Source organism: Sarcophilus harrisii, chromosome 2, assembly GCF_902635505.1.
Source record: "Sarcophilus harrisii chromosome 2, mSarHar1.11, whole genome shotgun sequence".
NCBI classification, from domain to species: domain Eukaryota; kingdom Metazoa; phylum Chordata; class Mammalia; order Dasyuromorphia; family Dasyuridae; genus Sarcophilus; species Sarcophilus harrisii.
Window position 1 is genome coordinate 615,030,279 of NC_045427.1, and position 22,356 is coordinate 615,052,634.

Sequence of the window (22,356 nt, forward strand, 5' to 3'; positions counted from 1 at the left end):
GATGCGGCCCTGAAGCTTGTGAGTAGTCAGATACCAAGCTATAGTTGGCAGGTTATAAACTTGAGTGAAACAAACCCTTTCCAGTTGGGACACTTTTCAGGCGTTCTCTTGCCTATTGGAGCAGCAGCACCTAGAAAGCTAACTTCCAGGCTTTTGTATAACTTTGTAGATCCAAACCTTCACACAAATCCTAGTAGGCACAAAATATACCTAATAAGTACTCATTTAACTGTTGAAATACAGGGGCAGAGTAGGTAGGGAGGGATCTAGTGGCAAGACCTACTTCATTCAACACCCCTTTCCAATTTGTTTCTTCAATCAAGTCAGCTGATGGAAAATAGAAATGCTTCCTGGATACAACAGAGGGAAGAGAGTAGAACATAGACACCAGCAGGATCAAGTGTTCTGGGGAAATGCTGAGGAAATGGAGGCATGGGTAGGCTTGATTTAGCTGTCAAGAGTGAGGGGAGGAAGGTCTATGTCCCAAAGAGATTAAGAAAAGGACCTATAAGTGCAAAAATATTTACAGCAGCTCTTTTTGTGGTGGCTTAAAATTGGAAATTGGGGGGATGTCCATCAATTGGGGAACAGCTGAATAAGTTGTAGTATGTGATTATATTGGAAAACTTTTGTGATATAAAAGAAATCATGAGCGGGATGATTTCTGAAAAATCTGGAAAGACTTAAATGAACTGATGCAAATCAAAGTGAATAGAATCAGGAGAATTGGAATGGTAACAGCAACATTGTATGGTGATCAGCTATGAAAGACTTGGCTACTCTGATCATTACAATGATCCACATTAATTACAAAGGTCTCTTGAAAAATCCTACCCACTTCCAGAGAAAAAACTGATGGAGTCTGAACACAGATCAAAGCATACTATTTTTCACTTTCTGTATTTTTGTAGGACTTTTTTTTGGCCTGTGTTTGCTTTCACAACGTGACTAATATGGAAATATGTTTTGCATGACTGCACATGTATAACCAATATTAAATTGCTTGATGTCTCAGGGAGGGCAGAGGGGAAGGAGGGTGGAAGAGAATTTGGAACTCAAAATTTTTAAAAATGAATGTTAAAAATTGTTTTTATGTATATTTGGAAAAAATAATAAAAATACCCCCAAAAATCTGTTTTTTTCTTTTGTAATCCTATGCTTTTATTTTATATATTTAAAAACATTATTCAGTAGACTGCAAAAGGAATATAGTACACACATACACACAAAGGTTAAGAACCCAAGAATTCAAGTGATAAAGGGGGCAAAAAATCTGTTTTTTAAAGAACCAAGGTAGGGATGGGGTTGAGGATAAGATTTCAAATTAAACTGCAGCACATTCCACTGAGCAACTCACACAAGATGCCAAAGTACCTAATGGACAGGATCAATCAGATCAGAAAGAAACAAGGGAAGAATTAAGAAACTGGGTTAAGCCGGGAAGGCTCCCAACTAGAAGAGCAAAATGGGACAATGAATTAGTTGCTTCTACCTTTTTTTCCAGGGTTCTTAATCTGGGGTCTAATGGCAGGGATAGATAAATAAATAGAAATTTATAGAGATATAAATATATTGACATAGACATTCACACATATACACATATATAATATAAATATATATACATCGCAATATAATGTATTTCTTGGTAATCATGTATATTTTAATTTATGCATTTAAAATATTATTCTGAGACGAGTCCCAAAGACTTCATCAGATGCACAATGCAAAAAAGCTAAGAATAAATAGATTTTAAAAATTAAAAAAATTTAATTAAAAAAATTGTTTCAATAAATTAAGAACACCAGTCAGAGGCCCAACTCTGGTGACCTCTCTGTGTCTTAGTTTCTTCCCTATTGGGAATCTCACCTTGGAATTATGGGCCACCTTTGATTAAAAGAGCTAAAAGGACTTTCATGAAGATCAACCCCACAATAATTGTATATATACTATAAAGCAGGGGTTCTAAACCTTTTGGGTCTTGGACTTCTTTGGCAAGTGGCCCAATGACGCTTTTCTATCCCTTCTGAAAACAGTTTGTGGTCTACATTGATAATTGAAAGAAATGCAAATTTTCAACTAGAAGTTCGTGAAAATAAACAAGTGCTGTGTTTTTCCCCACTCAGATTCGTGGACTTCCTGAAGGCTATTTGCAGACCTATGAGCAGAACCCCTGCTATAAAGAATGCAAAGCTTGAGAAGCTCCTCTGGGGCTTTCTCCTAGGGGAAAGAGGCCGGCATGCTGCTGTGCCCAAAGCTAACAGGGCCTCCTGTTCCCCGTGGCTGCCTCTGCAGGCATGTTTGCTGGTGTCTCTATGCAAGCTTGTGTTCAGATTCCTCCCAGGAGAAGCCCTGGCCCTCTGCAAGGCTCTGTAGTGCACACCTGTTGCCCTAATCCCACTGCTTCCCTTGCCGACTCCAGCGGTTCCAGGCTTCATGGAGGAGGGAAAAGGCCACATCATGGAGGACAGATTCTCCTGCCAAATGAACCGAAGCATGTAGGTGGGAGAAAAGAGGCAGGATCTGGCTTTTACAAGAGAATGTTCATGGGTGTATGAAGAAAAAATGATTTTGGGGCTCACAACTGCTCCAGAGAAAAGGGGAACCCACTGTATCAGAAGCAGCACTTCCCACTCAAAGCCTGAGTAATCTGACTATCTTTTCTGGTTTTTCCTGGAGTCCCAGACCTTAAGGAAGAAGGTATTCTCAGCTCCATATTGTAGAGAAGGCTGAGATCCACTGGTAGGCATCTTATTTAAGGTGAATAGCAAAGTGAGAATAAAGCAGAGGCCAGAGTGTACTGATTCTTAGAAGTCATAAGACATCTCCATCTGGTGGGATTACCCCTCAATTCTAACTCGACTATTCGGGTCATTAGGCTGGGTTCCAAGTTCAGACTGGTCACAGATAGAGAAAGGACTAGACTTACCCCAGCATCCAGAGTTGACCACGAAAAGCCAGAAGAAGAGGTGGCTGGTGGATATGTGGCACTTCATGGTTCCTGTGGATAAAGAAAGGGGAAAGGTAAAAATCTGAACAGCTGGGTGGAACAATGGCTGCCACCTCCTGAGCCCATTTGCTAGCAACTAGTGGAAGAATTGGAGGTTATGGGGACAGGGAAAGAAGGAGAAGTCGGAATAAAGATACGAAGGCTGAAGTCAGGTTGGGAGGATAGGAAGATAGAAGGGAAAAGGGGAAGGGCCAAGCAACTTGAAATCATGGGATTAAAGCCAAAAAGTATATTAGTACCAGTACCACTATGCCCAATTTACAGATGAAGAAACTGAGATTTAGAGAAGGAAAATGATATGATAATGTTCCCACAACTAGTTGTTGGCAGCTTTAGCAAACAATGGACATAAGCATAAAACAGTGACAGATGGAGACATTCATTTGGGAGGGACTGGGAAGAAGTATGGGATCTGGTACAAAACAGTGCTTAAAAGTTAATAATAATGATAAATGGCAGCTAGTGGCTCAGTAGATGGAGTGCTGGGCTTGAATTCAGGAAGACTCCTTATTAAGTTCAAATGTGACCAATGATACTAGCTGTGTGATGCTGGGCAAGTCATTTAACTCTGTTTGCCTCAGCTTCCTAATCTATAAATGGCAAACACTAAAATGTCTTTGCCAAGAAAACCTTAAGTAGGTTGAGCTGAATGTAAAGTCAAACAAAAATGAAAATGATTAAACAAATATATATTTCTCTACTCCCAAATTATCTTGTTATTCTGTATAGATTTATTAAGGAAGTACCTTTATGTTATATCTCCACACAAATGTAAGTTCCTTGAGGATGAAGAATTAATTTTGAAAAATGTTGCCTAATATCTAGTAGGTGCCTTTGTCCACAGTAAGTACTCAATGTTTGTTGAATTGGGTTGAAATCATTTATGTTGATGGGAGTAGAAGTAGAGTGGAATAGAAAGAGAAGAAGGGGCTTGAGCCCTTGGAGGCTCTGGCTCATGACTTGCCATTCTCAGGATGCTTTTGGAGAGGCTGACTTTGAGGTTGAACCTCTGGAAGAAAAACTGCCCCTCACCACAAGTGTCCTGACCACCCCTTTTGGTACTATTTTTGCATTCAGTGCTCTTCAAAACTTGGTCTTAATATACCTTTGCATCTTTATCCCATATATTTCCCTTTCATTCACAGCACAGACCAGATGCTTTGGCTTTTTGACTGTTTTTTCACAGGACTGTCCATCTTCCCTCTTGATACCTCTGCCCACACAGGATGGGCCCCATGTCTAGAACAGGGACTCTTTCTCACCTCTACCTTATAGAATCCTATTTTTCTCTAAGATTTTGTTCAAGAATCACCTTCTACATGATGTCTTTCCTCATCCCTGCCAGCAAAGCAAAAATTGCCTTGCATCTATTCTGTATAAAGGCACATATTGACAGATTTGTCTCATGCAGCTCCTTGAGGGAAAGAACTATTTGGCTTTTGTCTTTGTATTCTCTGCACCTAGCAAAAGGTCTGACACATAAAATAACTTCATAAATGCTTCCTGATTTGATGATATCCTGGGGTGCCATGTTTGATCACCTCAATGGAGTCTGTCAAAAAGCCTGGGATACAAAAGGAGAACTCTGTGGCGCCTGTTCTATGTGAGGCAGCCTACTATGGAATGCTCCCCTCCACAGAGGGAATCTCCCCAAAATAAGCTCTTCTATTCACCACCCTATGGTTTCATTCAGTAAGAATTTATTAAGAACTTTCTATGTGCAGAGTCCTATAGGAGGCACTGGGGTCCAAGGGCAAAAATAGTAGCTTTCACGCTATTGGTAATTTGGGGTAGGATGTGTGTGTGTGTGTGTGTGTGTGTGTGTGTGTAAAATTATATGTATAAATTAAAACTACCTATACATAAATACACAAGATATAAGCACATATATGTATGTACATATACAGATGCATATTTATTTAGAGCCAGAAATCTAGCCCTTGCTGGTTTTCAAGAGGTCAAGAAAGATGCTTGAGCAAAGCATCTTAAACCTGGGTTGCCACCTCATATGGGATCATATAACTGAATGTTGGGCTCCTGTAATTATGATTTATTATCAATAAATGTTTGATTTGTATACTTATTTTACATACTTATATACCTGGGGTCGCATAAAATTTCTCAGGTGAAAAGGGGTCACATGTGAAAAAAGTTTAAGAAGTTCTGCCTTTGAGGCTTCTGGAGCGCTACTGAGGGGTGGGGGAGAAATTTTTTTAAAAAGTTGATGAGACCACGAGAACACAGGAATGTATTCTTTCTCTGCGAGTCTTTGTCTCCTCACCGGTTTCACAAGGTACCCACCATCCTCATTCTTATGGCCAGCAGTGATACATCTCATTGCAACAACTTACTTCTGCTTCACGCTATTTTCCTCCAAATAATAGCAACAATAACTAATCTTTAGATAGTATTTTAAAGTTTGCAAAGCACTTTGCACACATCACGCCAATATGAGCTTCACAACAAGCCTATGAGCTACACGGGACCAGAACTATTAATCCTGAGTGAGATGAATGATTTGTCCTTTGTTGCACAACTAGTAAGAAAGAACAATTTTGAACCCGGATCCAGCAGTCAATCTGCTAAGTGCATTAATTTGTTTCAAACAACTTGCCTCTAATGGAGAGGGTAATAACCTTATGGCTAGCATGCTTGATTAGGAGCTAGAGGATCTGAGCCTGAATTCTGGCTTTTCTCCTTCCCTGCCTGTGTGACTTAGGGCAGGTAACAACTCTTTGAATTTCCCCCTACTCGGCTATAAAATAAGACGTCAGGCTGAAGATCCCAAAGGTCTGTCTCAGTTTTAACTCTCTGATCTCTGATCTCCTGTTAATGCCGAACATTTGGGGGCACTTTTCAGTCCTTCAGGTTCTTTTTCTCCACAACAATCATGAGAGATGGTAGCACTGTAAAGTTTCATTAACCCTGTTCTCAGCTGAAACAAGAAAGACCCTAAAATAGTATGTGGCTAGCCCAGAATCCCAGATGTATTAACGGACAGATCTAAGCCCAGGCTTTTTAATTCTTGTTCTGATTCAATTTAAATTTTTTTATTAAGCACCTATCGTGTGTGAGGCACTTTACTAGGCACTGGGGACAGACAACAATGGGATGGTCCTCTGAGACTCTCGGTCCCATTTGCTCATCCACCTTGACTACTAACGTTGGCTGATGAGGGATCGGAGAGCCAGTCAGTAGAAAAGGTGGACAGATCCACAGCCAGAGCTTCCCCTTTTCTCTGCTCCCAGAGATCCTCCCAGCAGGCAGAGCTGGAGCAAACAGCATGGTTCCCAGGGGACAGTGTGACCTCTCTCTGTCCTGAGCAGCAGCTGGTCTCTCTATAACTCTCTCCTCAATCATAGCAAACTCTCCTATTGAGCTTTCTGCATCTTCATGCCTCTAGTCAAAGCTTCAGCAAAACCTTCAGTTTTTCAACCCCTGCTGTCTCCTGATAATAAAGCTAGCATTTATGTAGCTTTTTAAGGTTTATGAAGTACTTTACATCTATCATTTCATTTGATCATCACCACAATCCCATAAGATAAGTGCTGTTTTTATCTCTATTTTATGGATGAAGAAACTGAGGCTGAAAGTGGTTAAGCAGAATGCCCGACTTTAACTAGGGGCACCTTGGAGCTAGGATAGTGTAGAGAAAGAAGCTGTGAGTGAGTCAGGAACACTGGATTCGAGACCAAATCTGCTTCTGCCTTTTAGGGATAGTTGACTTTATGTACATCCCCCTTTTTAAACAGAAACAGGCTATTAAATGTGAGCTACTGAATTTAAAGTATACCTGAACTTAGTCTAATTTTCCTCTATAAAACTGAACCAATCAGCCTTCATAGCCATCAAAATCTACTACTTCCTTCCGTTCCTTTTAGCAAAGTCTCAGACTTAGATGCTTAGACTAATCAATCCTACCCATCCCTCAGATGTTACCTCTACATCCCAACCTTACAGCCTCAGAATAGAAACACTTGGAGTGGTAGGGGTAGAGTTTTTTTTAAGCTTAGAGAATTAAAATATCAATTTTTATAACTTCCTAAGAAGGTGAACATACATAGTAAAGCTTAATTAAATACACTATAATGCACATTTGTAAAGCTTCAGACAACTGTTTATGACTTGTTGCTTTTACAAAAATATTTTAATCCAGAACCTTCTTGTTTTCAAAAATGACCTCCAGAATTTTATAGATATAAATTGTAAGTAATTGAGTTTCAGTTACACAGCAGGTGAAATTTCAACACAACTATTTCTTTAACAAGAAAATAAGAAATGAAAAGTAATGTTTTTACACTGCAGGCACCACTGAAAAGAACTTATTCCTGAGGTACAGAAGAACACCACACTTTCCGACTCTCAGGCATCAATATTCAAAAAAATCTAATGGCCACTTGATTCCAAGATCATGTTTGCCAATGTCTTCATGCGTTCCTTCTTCTTCTCATATTTGGCAGAATATATACATCCTTTACAAGACTTTTGTGCAAAAACAAGATCGTACAGATCTAAATGATACAATAAACTCAGACTTTTATAAAAATAAATGTATGGCAAGATACTGAATTTCAGGATAATAAACATACTGTATCCATAAGTACTATAAATATAATGAAAAGGCAATTGTATCATCTCGTCTACTTTTTATGAGGGAAAATATTACTCTACTCCACGGTAGACTACTTTTGGGAGAGAATACCTCTAACTCAGTTATTTGCATACTAGTAGGAAATACATATTCACAATGCCCTTTCAGGAATTATGAACACATGATGCTTAGAGACATATTAAGAAAACAAATATCTCACAAGCCCAACTAAACCCCCATACACACATGGAATTGGGGGTGGAATGGTGGGTGGAATTTCTGCTCATAGCCACTATTGCTGCAGAGGAGGAGGAGGTTTTAGCCAGCCTCTTGGAGTCGCCCTAAATTCAAGCAGAGTACATGTCTTGACAAGATCCAGGGTCAGAGTTTTTAAAAGAATTGCCTGCTTCCGGCAGCTCTCAAAAAAACCTGTAAAGACTTATACAAACTGATGCTAAGTGAAATGAGCAGAGCCAGGAGACTATTATACACACTAACAACAAGATGTGATGATCAGTTATGACAGATTTAGCCTTTTCGGCAATGCAACGATCCAAGACAGCTCCAAAAGAGTCACAATGGAAAATGCTAATCACATCCAAAGAATTATGAAGTCTGAATGCAGATGTTTTGTTTTGTTTTTTTTCTTGGCTTTTTCCTTTGGTAATGATTCTTCTTTTACAACATGACTAATGTGGAAATATGTTCAGTAGGACTGTACATGTATAATGTATATCAGATTGCTTGCCATCTTTAAAAGGAGAAGGAGGAATGTTGAAAACTATCTTTACATATAATTGGAGAAAACAAAACACTATTAAGTGAAAAGAAAAGAATTGCCTATTTCAATCAATCAACTATTTACTGATTACTGCCAATGTACTTTGTGGTTGAGTATTTCCTTTCATGTCTGACTCTGCATGACCCCATTTGGGATTTTCTTGGCAGAAATACTGGAGTGCTTTGCCATTTCCTTCTCCAGCTCATTTTACAGATGAGGAAACTTAGGCAAATCAGGTTAAGTGACATGCCCAGGGTCACACAACTAGTATATGTCTGAGGCTACAATTGAACTTGAGTCTTCCTGACTGCAAGTCCAGAACTCTACCCAGTAAGCCACTTTGCTGCCCTAGACTATGTAGAGACATTAGATAATTAAATGCAAAGGTGACATCCAACCCTTCTATAAAACACAATCCTATTGCAGGGAAATGATATACTCCTAACTCCCAATAGCATCTCCAGACCCTCCTGTTGCCATACCTCTGCAACCACTTTCCCCCCCTCAGATTGGCCTAGGAAAGTGTATTACTCAAATAAGAACCTGAGAGCAGTTATCTACAGACACCAGTTTCCTCACGCTTACCCTAATCATTTTCTTTGTCCCTCTCAAGGAATTCAGTCTTGTCTCAAAATCTTCATCTCATTGCTACCCTTCTACCAAGGAACACAGATATGCTTAGTCATATTGCTATAAAACACCATGAACTCCTTATTCATTTCCTTCATTTCCTTTCTCAGCCACATTCAGAAAGTCACATCCTTTATTTTACCACAATTTACAAATGTCCCACTTCTAGGACCAAGAACTTTGAAATTCTTCTATCCTGTCATAATCTTTCATCATTCTATACTTCTTTATGAGTTATTTCTCTTAACTATTATTTTTTTAAATTATGAATTTATTTTTACAAATATTTATTGTCTCCCCCACTGACTTCCTTTAATGAAAAAAATACCATCACAACAAACATAAGAAGTCAAGCAAAGAAATTCTCCCACTGACCATGTACAAAAATGCTTGTCCTTTCTCTTTGGAAGGGAGTGAATAGTATAATTTTTCTTCAGGCCTCTGGACATGTGATTTATGATTGCATTAATCACAGTTCTATAGCCTTTCAAAACTGTTTTTCTCTCTAATATTGTTGTCATTTTGTAAGTTGTTCTCCCAGTTCTGCTCAGTTCACTCTGCCCCAGATCATAGAGGTCTTCTCAGCTTCCTCTGAAACTCTGTTTCATCATTTCTCATGGCATAAAAATATTCCATTATGTTCATATGCCATGCTTGTTTAGCCATTCTCTAAAACTTGGGCAGCTCCTTAAGCCTAAATCTATTCTTCAGTCGATGCTCTCCAGGCCACTATATCTATTTTCTTTCACCTTCCTTTGTTTCTCATCCTGACCCTAGTTACTTAACCATTTCAATTTGATATTATTCTATATTTTTTAATCTTTAATCTCTAATTTTTTTAATCACCCTAGGGTGATTACTGCCAATGCTTTTTCAAACTCTAATCTGGAAGATTCCCACCATTGATTTCCTCCCTTCAGAGTTATATTCTGCCGAGGAGAATGGTGGAAGAAATCGCACAACAATGCTTGGACTCACTACAAATTGATATTCCCTAATCACAATTCAGTTCTCATTCCCACAAAATAATCCTCTTACTTTTCCTTAATCAACTCTCCATCATATTCTGCACAGTAGCTGCTTCAAACTTTCTTCCCTCTCCAGAAGTCTCCCACATCATTTCACGCACTCTTTACTTTCAGTAAAGGAACTTGTCTCATAGTTTACCACAAACAAAATAGCCATTAACCATGAATATTCTAAATCTCAAAATCCCTTGATGTCATCTCCATTTTTCTCCTATTTACTTCTGTTCTCTGATAAAAAGATGGCTCTTCTATCCAAGAGCAAGTTCACTTCTTGTACCCTTGTTCCCATTCCCTTCCATCTTCTCCAGAAGATTACTCTCACCATCATTTCCCCTCTCCCTAACCTTAACCTCTCCCTATCTACAGGCTTTTTCTCTGCTGTCTTTACATTGTCCTGTTCTTCCCATTCTCTGACATCCTTAAAAAAGCCTTTATTTGACCCTTCCAGCCCCCCCCCCCAAATATCATCATTTCTCTTTCCTTTCAAAGTCAATTTTTTTTTTTAAAAAAGCTCCTTCCTCACTTATTTTACTTCCTTTCCTCTCACTCACTTTTCAACCCTTTGTAATCTGGCTCCTGACCTCATCATTCAACTGAAACTTTTCTCTGAAGTAATCATTGATCTTACATCTATTGGACATTTCTTGGTCTTTATTGTTCTTGACCTCACCGCGATATCTGACACTGCTGACCATGTCCTCCTCCTGTATACTCCTCCCTGGGTGTTCATGAAGCTCCTTTCTCAGTTCTCCTATATGACACCTGCTTTTGGGGGGTAATATGCACTATTAGCTCTCTTTTTCCTGTCTCTCTCTCTCTGTCTCTATCTCTTCCTCTCTCTGTCTCTGTCTGTCTGCCTGTCTCTCTCACAGACACAAACACACCTCAACCCCCTTGATTCACTTCTTATCTCCCCATAGAAAACTATGATCTCTATAATCTTTCTCCTGAATTCTCAGTTTTTATCTTGAAGTACCTAATGGACATTTCCAACTGGATGTCCCATAGGCACTTTAACTGCAACATGCCCTAAATATAACTCGTTATCTTTCTCCCAAAACCATTCATCTTTCTAATTTCCCTATTTCTACAATGAGTCCTTCTTTTATCAAGTTCAATGACTCCTTGGAGCCATTCACAAATCCTCACTCTCCCTCACCCATTCAATTGCCAAGACTTATTGATTCTTCCTTCAATTTATTTCTCACCTTCACCCCCTTTCTCCATTCATGTGGCCATCACCCCAGCTCATTTCCTCATCACCTCCTACTGAATACTATAATCTTCTACTACTTGGAGCTCTCATTTTTCTTTCCCCTTTCCAAACTCTCCTCCACACAGCTGCTAAATTGATATTCAAAAAGCATGGGTTTAACTATGTCATATCCCTGTTCAGGAAGCTTCGGTGACTCTCCTTAATAATGCTAAGATAAAATACCAATTCCTCTGTTTGGCATCTAAAGCCCTTTTCCATCTGGCTCCGTCCTATTTTTCTTGGTTTATAATACATTACTTCCTGTTAACTCAATGTTCCAGTTAAAATGACCTCCCTGCTCTTCCTCATATGTAACATTCATCTCCCACCTCCATACTTTACACAGCCTATTCCCTCCATCCCACACCATCCATGGAATGCACTCTTTCTTGCTTCCCTTATAGAATCTCTGGATTTCTTTTAAGCTCAGTTTAAGTACCACTGCCTACATGAAGCTGAGCATCTAGTTGCTAGAGTTTCCCTTCTCAGAAATTATATTCCATTTACTTTGCATGTATTCTGTCTTCACATGTCTTTTACATGTATAGGTTGTATCTCTAAATATAATTTCAGTTACTTGAGGATTTGAGCTCTTAATATAGTGCCTGACACATAGTAGGTATTTATAAAGACTTTTTCAGTGACTGGACAAGCACTTCAAAAGGTAACTAACAATTCCATAACAACTTCCTTTTGGATAGTACTTGGATACTTCCCTTGTAACAACTGTATGATGTGGGGAATAAAAGAATAATTATCCTGTTTTGTAAATAAAAAATGAGGGTCAATAAAATTAGTATCTACTCAGAATTATACGCATTAGTAAGCATCTTGGGTGGAATTCACCCTAGGTCTCCTGACTCAATGTCTGATACTTATGCACCATATTGAGATAATTAATGCAGAAATGCAAATGCATCATGGATGGAACTGCAAATTGGTCCAACCATTCTGGGAAACAGTTTGGAAGAATGTACATAAAGTCACCAAACTGTCCATACCTTTTGCTCCATTGATCCCATTACTAGGCACATACCCTAGGAGATTAATGACAGAAATAAAGTTCTTAGATATGATGAAATATTCATAGCAGCACTCTCCACGGTAGCAAAAAAAAAAAAAAAAACAACAAAAAACTGGAAGGAAAATAGGTGCCCATCGATTAAGGAATGGCTGTGCAAATTGTGGAACATGAATGTAATAGAATATGATTGTGCTATGAAAGACAAAGACAGTGAGGAATTGAGAGAAACAGGGAAAGACTTCTAAGAAGCAATACAGAATGAAGAACACACTCATTGACCATGGGATAGTAAATGATGACAACCCAAAAAGCCAGTGGAACTCTGATGAATTGTAATGAACAGTCTCAATCATGGAGAACTGATAATGAAACATGAGTTTTGCCTTTTAGTAGAAAAGTGAGATGATTTAGGAGATAGAGTTTATGAAATGGGAAGACCCAAGTTCAAATCCTGCCCCAAACACTTGCTGTATGAGCCTGGGAAGGCCATTAAAATTATTTCTCAGCCTTAGTTTCCTTATCCATAAAAGGGGCTAATAACAGGATCTACCTTATTCATAGGGCTGTTCTGAAAATTGGTCAATAAAATAATAAAAGCTTTATAAACACTAAAGCATGATATCAATGGTAGTTACTGTTATTAGAGAAAAAAGAGAAGCGGAAGTTACTGACCCAGAACACGGTATACACAGATATGGTTGCCCTGTCAGTTGGTTTTGCTTAAATGTTATTCTTTATTACAAAAGAAGGTTCCTTGATGAGGGGAAGATGTTAAAGGGGACATGACTATTGTGGGGGGAAAAAGCAACAACAGTAGTAAAAATAAAATAAAAAAAGTGGAGAATACTCTTAAGAATGATTTCCATCTAAAATGGGTTAAAATGAATAAAATATTGCCACTGAAAAAACCTTTTAAAATATAAGCACCCAACTTAGATTCTGAGGTCAGTGAAAAGACCAGTCTGATTAGAGTGCAAGATTCTATGGGAGAGGAGTGAGAGAAACAAATGGAGAGGTAAACTGTGCCAGATTGTGATGAGGGTCATCACCCCTGCTCCCAGGAGCACTTAGCAACACCTGCTGTATTTTGTATGACAAGGAGGATGACTAACCAATTGGTCATCCTATCAAGAGCACTAATGCAAGGAATGAATCAGCCCTGCCTGGAGAAGGATGTGTTCTCCCCCTCTGGATCCACAGTTTCTGATTAGTATGGCATCCCTTTTCATCACTCTTCATTCAGATGGGTCTGATTTTTCATGATCCCATGGACCATATACTGTCCCTAGAGTTTTGTGGGGAAAGATAGGGATTTGTCATTTCCTTATTTGGTGGGTTAAGGCAAAGAGTGGTTAAGTGACTTGCCCAGAATCATGCAGCTAAATATCTGAGGCTAGATTTTAACTCATATCTTCCTGACTCCAAATCCAGCACTCTATCCACTGAGCCATTTAGTTGCTTTCTTCATTACTGGATCTCTTTTAATAGTTACAATATTTTCCCATCTCATTGATTCTCATGGAAAAGGGAATAAACATTTACTGAATTTTGGTCAGGTTCAGACCAGCCGGCCGAACATGACCAAAGCGTTTCTAGGTAACAAGGAAACTCCACCCCTACATCCATCCCAGAGAGCTTCTCCTATCCAGTGCAGGTTCCCTGTGATAGTCCAAGTGCTAAGCTATTGTTCCAGCCTCCTGCTCGGAACTCCCTTTGATGACTCAGGATATCCGAGCTCAGGAGTTTCAGGATCCCTGGGGCTTGAGTGGTTTTCCAGATTGGAATCTATCATCTAGTTCCCTCAGAGTCCTATCAGAAGCTCCAGATGAAGTACTCTGAGGCAGCTGAATGGCCAGATGGGAAAGTTTCCCCCACAAAAACAAGAAGCAAAAAATTGGACTAATTGAAAGCTTATTCCAAAAATGAGAATTAGAAGTTAGCCTTTGCCAAGCCTGGGTAAACTGAATCTTTCCATCTTACTGAGCATCTCTGCCTGACCACCGGTGCCCTGTCCCTCCATCAGAGATTTAGAAATGGGAGAAGCCAACAGGTTCAGAAAAAGTTCCATCAGTCAAAGTTTATCACCTTTCAGCCAATGAGCTAAAGGAGGAGAAGGGGTCACGAGGGCTGGCCTAGGAAATGGCTGGTGGTGAAAGCATACAGAGAATGGCCACCTCTCTATAGCTTTCTCTTTTCATTCAGGATGGAAGGGGAAAGGGGAAAAAAGTAAAAGTGAAGTAAGAAAGAAAGAGTACAATAAAAACAAGATCACCATCAGCACCCCTTGCTAAAATGCTAAAATATTCTTTTTTTCCATGCGAGTATTCATTAAGCCCCAGGTTGCATGCATCTTATGGAATACCATGTGGGAAGGTTAGTTGGCAAAAAGCACACTGGATTGGAGACAGAGAACCTGGGTTCAAATGTCAGTTCTGTTACTTGTGATCTGTATGACCTTGGCCAAGACATTTAACATTCGCTGCATCTTATTTTTCCCCATCTGTAAAATAAGAATCTTGAACCAGATAACTCTGAACTTCTTCTAACTGTAAATCTATGAACTTATGAATCCTGGAGGTTGAGACTGAAAAAGAAGTAAGATAACTTAATAACTTCCATGAAATAGGAAGGGGGGATGCTGAAAAGGTGCAATAACCACCCCACAACACAGCCATGTGGTCACAATCACATTAGCCAAGGTCCTTCTGTTCCCTACAAATACATCCTGACCATGGTTGGAAGCTGCCATCTTAACTTCTATCTCAACCTTCCTTCTTCCTCAACTTCAGCTTTCTTGAGAGCTAAAGGAAGAGGAAGGAAAAGGAAGCATTCAACCAAAAGTAATTAGCTCAGCACACACTTAGCAGAACTGGGCAACATGTGGAGAAACAGAGTCAAAGGTTTGTAGTATAGACCACACATTTCTGTAATATGGGTGAACAGGCTGCTCACTACAAAGAAAATGTGCCTTAGATTATTTTCAAATGTTCATCAAATGCAATCAGCAAATTACTAACAATAGTACACAATAGATACAATAGGAAGTCATACGGCCTTTTGGGCCTGAATGTAATAACCTGGACTGCCATTGGGAGACCCTTCCAGGATGGGATCAGATTCTTAGCTGGAAAGGTTCTTGGTGAGATCTATTCCCACCCACTCATTTTACAGAGAAAAGAACTAAGGCCCAGAGAGAGGAAAACAATTGTTTAGGAGGCCACAAGTAAGTATGGAGCAGAGCCAAGTTCAAACTCATATCCTTTGTCTGCAGATCAAGTATTCTTTCCACTCCCTACCCCCCACCCCACCCCAAGATCATATTACAAGCATATAGTCAGTTAGTTCATTGGCACTGACAGCAATTCTAGGAGATATAGTGGATAGAATGCCGAAAATGGAGAGTTTTAAATCTGCCTTAGCTACTGATTGCATGACCCCTGGCAAATCACTCAGTCTCCTGATCTGTAAATAGTTCTAATAATAGCTCCCATTTCACAGGCTTGTTGTTAATCCCCAAAGAGGATGGATAGATGGATAGATAGATAGATAGACAGACAGACAGACAGATAGATAGAAGGATAAATAGATGATGGATGTATGGATGGATGGATGATAGAGATTGAGATGTGATCAATTAAGGTTGTAAACTTTAATTTGCTTTATAAATGATAGGTAATTAACCTCTCCCTCCAATTGAAGAATCTTTGATGCCTTTTCCAAATTCAAACTATTCAAAGGAATGGGAGCTTTGCTTTCTCACTGAGCAAAAGGAATTCAAGTGGACTACATATTTGTAACAAGGGTTTTGCTTTCCACTTGGGGATGGTTGGTGGAGAGACAGAAAAGAGAGAGGATGAATTTGCATTATGTGAAAAAAATAATTTAATAAAATGTGAAACAATAGATATACCCCCTTCTCCTTTCTTCCCTCCCCACCTCTCAATACCCTGGATATCAAAATGATCCAGAAGAAATCAGGTGTAGAACCTAGCAGATTTCACTTCACTGCTCCCAAACTAACATTCCTAAAGCACAAATCTGATTATGGGCTGAAGAAATTTCATTATTATTTTTACTACTTCTAGGATAATGTTGGCACTTTAAAAGTAAGCCTCAATTTATCTTTCTAAGTTGGTCAAACATAATTCTGTCTCATACCCTTTATGTTCCAGTTTAACTGTCTTCTGTAAACTATACATAACAGTCTATCCACCATCTCTGTGCCTTTCCCCAGATTGTCGGCAGGATTTCGAACACCCTTCCTCATCGTTCTAAGCTTCCTTTACAATTCACTCAAATGCCACCTCCTTCCAAAGATCTTTCTTGATCCCTCACTTGTTAATATTCAACCACAACCGAAATCACTCGGTATTTGTTTTCATATATATCTGGTATTTATGGACAGACTGTGTCTTCCCCTGTGGAATGCAAGTCCCTTGAGGACAGCTACCATCTTGCTTTTGTATCTATGTCTCCAGTTGCCTGACCAGTGGTGATGGTACAATGAAGTTCAAAAGAAAAGAGTACAAAGTTTCCCCAACCCTTGGCTTCATGTTGTTGGTAAAAGGACAAGATTACCTAATATTGTAGTAACTTTTTCTATTCATATGATGCTTTTATATCCATTCTTTCATGGGTTCTTACAATGAATCTTTGAGAATGGTGGGATAAACCCAGTCCTGAGTCAGGGATAGGAGGACAAGGGCAAGGAAGAATATTCCATTTACATAAGGATCTTGCTCCCTGCCTTCTCAGCAGCCTGACCTGGATGGATGGCTTTGTCAGAGAGATCCCAGTGTGCCTGTCACCTTTCAATTGCATGATAGTTACCAGGAATGATCCAATGTAGAGATCATCCAATCTGGCTTCCTATCTGCTGTAACCTCACAGGATTTCCAATGGATGGTATCATTTGTAAGTGGAAAGAGACTTGGCCTTTCTTCCTTGTTTCCCGGCACAGTCTTTTTCTACTATCCAGAGATCTTCTGAGAGAATCCAAGCTGGATATACATGACAAAACAAGATCTAGAACCCAGTGTGATGAACATAATACCACATTTAAAATGGATACCTAGATTTTTATCCCAATTCTGCCACTAGCAATATGATCTTGAGTGAGTCATTTCTTATCTCAGGGCCTCAGTTTCCACATATAAAAAGTAATGAAGTTGCACTAAATATTTGATAAGATTCTAATTCCAAATCCCACAATCCTACAGTTCCCTAAATTAAGATCAATGTTTTTTGTTACACCAATTCCTCACCATGATCTCCCAGATGAGAATCACTTAAAGGAACCAGGAAAGTTTAGCCTGAAACTGGAAGGCTGTCATATGGAAGAGTAAGTCCTCTTCTGTTTAGTTCCAGAAAACAGCAGTAGGGAACAATGGGTGGAAGTCATGAAAAAAAAAAGGCAATTTCAGCTTGAAGGCAAGAAAAACTTCTTAACTCTTAGAGCTATCTGAAAATATGGTGGGCTGCCTTAGAGTGTGGAGCTGTCATAAGGATTTTATCAAGGATGTTATAAGGAGGAGCCCTGTAATGTGTGAGTTGGACTAGTTTCTGCTGAGGTCTCTCTAGATTCTCAAATTCTGTGATTCTGTGACTTATCAAAACACTACTTACTCAGGATGCCTGTATTATCAGGAGGAAATGGTCCTATCAGAAGGAAAAAAACACTAAGGATTGTAACATTCTGAATTATTAAAAAGGGTTTAAATAGACATAGGATTTCAGAGGAGAATGATAGATTTAGGAAATGGCCAGCTAGTTAAGAAAATGTTGTTTGCGAGGCTAATGTGTAAATATGTTTTGCTTGATTGTATATGTGTAATCTATTTCAAATTGCTGACTGTCTCAGAGAGGGGAGAGAGGAGAGATGGAGAGAACTTGGAACTAAAAGTTTCAAGAAACAAATGTTAAAAAATTGTATAGGTAACTGGAGAAAATAGAATATTAATTAAAAAACTATTGTTTGAATGGAATTTGGATTTGAGATCACCAGTTTAAAATATATGAATGACAGGTATTGGCTAAGAACGTAGTTCACATAACAAAGGCTAATAAAAATGTACTTGCTTGGAATTTTGAAAATCTAATCAAAAAGATTTTAAATTGAGAAGAAAGGCAAATTGGTGAAGAAAATTAACTGCATGTATTCAACAAATGAAGTATCATAGAAAGTAAAGAGAGGGTAGGAAGAAGAAAAGCAATAGAAATTTTGAGTAATTCATAACAGAAAAAAAATCCAAGAAAGAAGCCAGAAATAAAATATATTGCTATATGTAAATATTCATATGTCTATGCATAAATGCACAATATATATGTGATAAGCAGGGTAAACTAGCAGACTTAATGCAATGAAAGAAATTTTACCCCATCAGTACCACTTGGTTAGAATGAGCCCCATGATTGGGGCTGGAATGATGTTCCTCATTCAAAAAGAACAAAATAGAAAAAAGAGAGCAGATTAACATTGTACATTAAGAAGATATATTCATGGAGGAAATCCAGTGTAACCTGGGGCTTAAGCCTGGGCATATAAACAAAATTCTGATGCAAAGAATAATCACTCAATGCTCCGTGTCTTCATAAAGGGCAGAAATGGAGAAATATTGGGAAAGGAAAGGGTCTGTTCTTTTGGCTTCCAACCTCAAGAAAAAGCATATAAAGTTCCAGACTCTCTCTGCAGGGAGAGGTCCCTGAAGGAAGAAAAAGACCCTGGAAAAAGCCAACATGTAGTGGAGCCAACACCTTGGACATGTCCCTTTTACCAGCTTGCCACATCAGAGACTTGGAGAAATTCCCCTTAAGAGAAATCAGGGACTTTCTTGGTTGGTATATTCTAATTTCTATAACTGTTCTTATTTCCATTTGTTATCAACTTAGATAAATATTAACTATTAATGCTTTGTGTATATATATATATATATATAATGTGTATATATATATATATATATATATAATGTGTGTTTTAATACTAATACTTAACACTAATAAATGTTCTAAGATACATATGTATGGGAGGAGAGGGAGAGACAGAGACACAGAGAGAGAGACAAACAGAGAGAGAAAGAGAGAGAGAGGAAACAGAGATAGAGACTTGGAATAATCCTCTATTAAGAAATAGTGACCAGGAAAGCAACTTGAATCTAAAAATGATTTCCCCTAAATTAGCAACATTTTGGGTTAGGGGAGAGATATTATTCTTGTCTAATATCCTTTATGAGGATGATAGAATAGGCCAGCCTAAGGGCATTAATATCTTGCTCTCTTCCAGATAAGAATCAGTCTCCCTTGGAGTAGAGTGGAAGAAACTTTAGAGATATCTATTCATGACTTCCTATGAATCACATTTAGATAGTTTCACATGGACACACATAACCTACATCACTAACTCATACACCCTACATCAGGTACCATAAAGAAAACAATTGGGTGAGAAATAAGAGAAAAGGAGAAATAAAAGCAATATATCTAAGAATAACAACTAAGTTTGGTTCTAAAGAAGACATGAGAAAATGTATCTCACTACTACTTTTTGGTAGAAAACTATATTGTAGAATTCTACAAATCTTGACTGATGTGCTCGTTAGTTTTTATTGAAGTACTTTCCACTATTCCCATTCCTTTTTCTATTATTTGTTATAAAAAAGGACCTTGCAAGAGAAAGTTGGAGAAGGGAGAAGGCTATGTTGGGAAATCAAAGCGATGTAAAAACTATATACACACGGATATTTATCAGAATATAGTTCAGGCCACTTAGTCAGAAGGAAGAAACAGAGAAGAGATCAGGAAAATATAAGCATGGCACAGATATATAATATAGTAATAAAAAGGAATTTCAATTATCTGGTCATCTTCTGGAGCTACTTTTTTTTTTTTTTTTTACCAAAAACAGACTAGTTAATACACTCTAAATGGAAGAATATATACTCTTATTAAAGTCTTATAATAGTAGCATTAGAACTACTAAATTTCAGTACTTACTGTAACACGTAAAAATTTTTAAAGCAAGAATGGAGAAAAGAAAAAGATCAAACAAGTGATAAAATCACTATTCCTGATATGTAGGATGATGATAATAGATGAAAGGTTCTTAACTCTTAATTTTGCTTATTTTCTCTGCCAAAGAATAATCCTTCGGCTAGAGAAAATGGACAAAAACAGGCAACAGAAAGTTGAACAGCAAGATAAGTAAGAGAGTATCTAAGTACCCTTCTGGAGCAAAAATAATCTGGTCCACATGAACAATATCCCAGAGAACTGAAAGAACCAGCAGGTTTGATTGCTTCACCATAGGCAGTGATCTTGACATGATCAGGGAAAATAAGAGTAGCACATCAACAGTGGAGAAAGACAAATGTTATCATAGTCTACAAAAAAGGGATAATGCTTTGCAAATTAGAAATCAGTGAATCTGACTTGGATTTCTGGTGAATTTCTAGAATATATTTTCAAAATGATGTTAGTGAAAAGGAAACAGTCATTATAAAAAGCCAGTCATACCAAACTATCTGAGAGGGGAAGATCTTCAGTGTTCTTTTTTTTTTTTTTTGACTGTGCAAAAAAGGCCATTCTTTGCCTCAATTCTTACCTAAGTTCTGAATGAATGTTGCCTCAGTCAAACTAGGGATCGCAAGCTTAATTATTTGTTAATTATTTTAATTATGTATTTATTATTTATCATTATTTGAACATTATATGAATTTTTATCATTACATGAATTTTTAAATTTGAATCCTGGCAAAATACTACAGCCTAAAAAAATCTACTTAAGTCTTATAGTTTATTAAAAAGAGAGAGCATCCAGAGGGAGAGGATCTTTGCTGTACAGATCATATCTGCAATATCATGATATATAAATACATCAGGAATAGTGAGCCTATCCCTTGTTTGATCTTTTTCTTTTCCCCAGGCTATTTTAAAAACTTTTTGTTGCATTATTTACATGCTACAGTACCTTCTGAGAAGTAGTGCATTCACACAAACCAGAAGTCTTCAAGTATGAGCCGGACTCCCACTTAGCAGGTGTGCTTTAGTTGATCACATTAATTGGCTCAGCATAATAAATGAGGAGAGCATGCCTTTTGCAAGTTGAATAAATAATACCATACATATACAGATTGTACAATTTCTCATCTGTGTGTCAATGCTACATTGCAATTTACAAAATACAAATTCACTTAAAAGCATTCTAGAATTCATGGTAGATTTTAACATTGTGTTTTCTCAATCTTCAGATATTATATGGTAAAAGTTTTCATTTTTTAAATGTACCTTCATACTCAAAAAGGCTGGATTAAATGAGCTCTGGGACACCTTCCAACATCAAAATGGAATAATTCTAGAAACTGGGTATTTCTCATTCTCCTTGGCCCCCTTTCCATACCCTTGGACTGTGGCTTGAATGGAATTCTGCACTTATTAGATGCATAGAACACAATGGCAAGCTTCCATTTTTCTTTGATTTAAAAATAATAATAAAAGATCTCAGGTCTTAGTGGGACAGCAAAGATTAAATAAGCATTTTCATGGATTGAAGAGACCTTAGAAGCCATGTGATATAAATAAATGTACTCATTTTACCAGGGAGGTCTACTGGGATTCAGTAATTTTCTCCAGATGACTCAGGTAATAACTGTTAGAACGGGAGGTGAATCTATAGCCACTGACTCTGGACCCATTGTTTTTGTCAACAAACATCACCATCTCTTCTCTGAAGCTGGAAACTGAGGCACAAATCTTTTCTGGGAGGTGAAGGCCTGCCCACTCCAAAATGTACTTAATTAGAGACATAGCCATCTTCCCTCTCAGGTGAGGGTCATTCACCTCTGTTGCCAGAAGACAGCAATGGGAATATATAGAATTTTTTTAAATGGGGAAAGGCATGATGAGTTGGAAGAAAAAAAAACATTGCTTTCATCACGGGATTATATTCCCACCAGACTGAAGAAGTAGGGGGAATGGATGCTATGTATAAAAATGTTGACAGTTTTCCCTCTAAGTTAAATGATAAATCTTCTCAATATTGCCCATGA

At 38.1% G+C, this 22,356-nt stretch overlaps 1 protein-coding gene across 1 annotated transcript in view; it reads right to left on the reverse strand.

Annotated features, from left to right (window-relative positions):
- Positions 1 to 22,356, reverse strand: part of CDH23 (cadherin related 23) — a 575,832-nt gene that overhangs the window by 527,446 nt on the left and 26,030 nt on the right. Inside the window, exon 2 of the mRNA XM_031956552.1 lies at positions 2,927 to 2,998. Within this exon, the coding sequence (XP_031812412.1) occupies positions 2,927 to 2,993 (67 nt within the window). The 5' untranslated portion in view covers positions 2,994 to 2,998. The remainder of the gene's footprint in view (positions 1 to 2,926; positions 2,999 to 22,356) is intronic.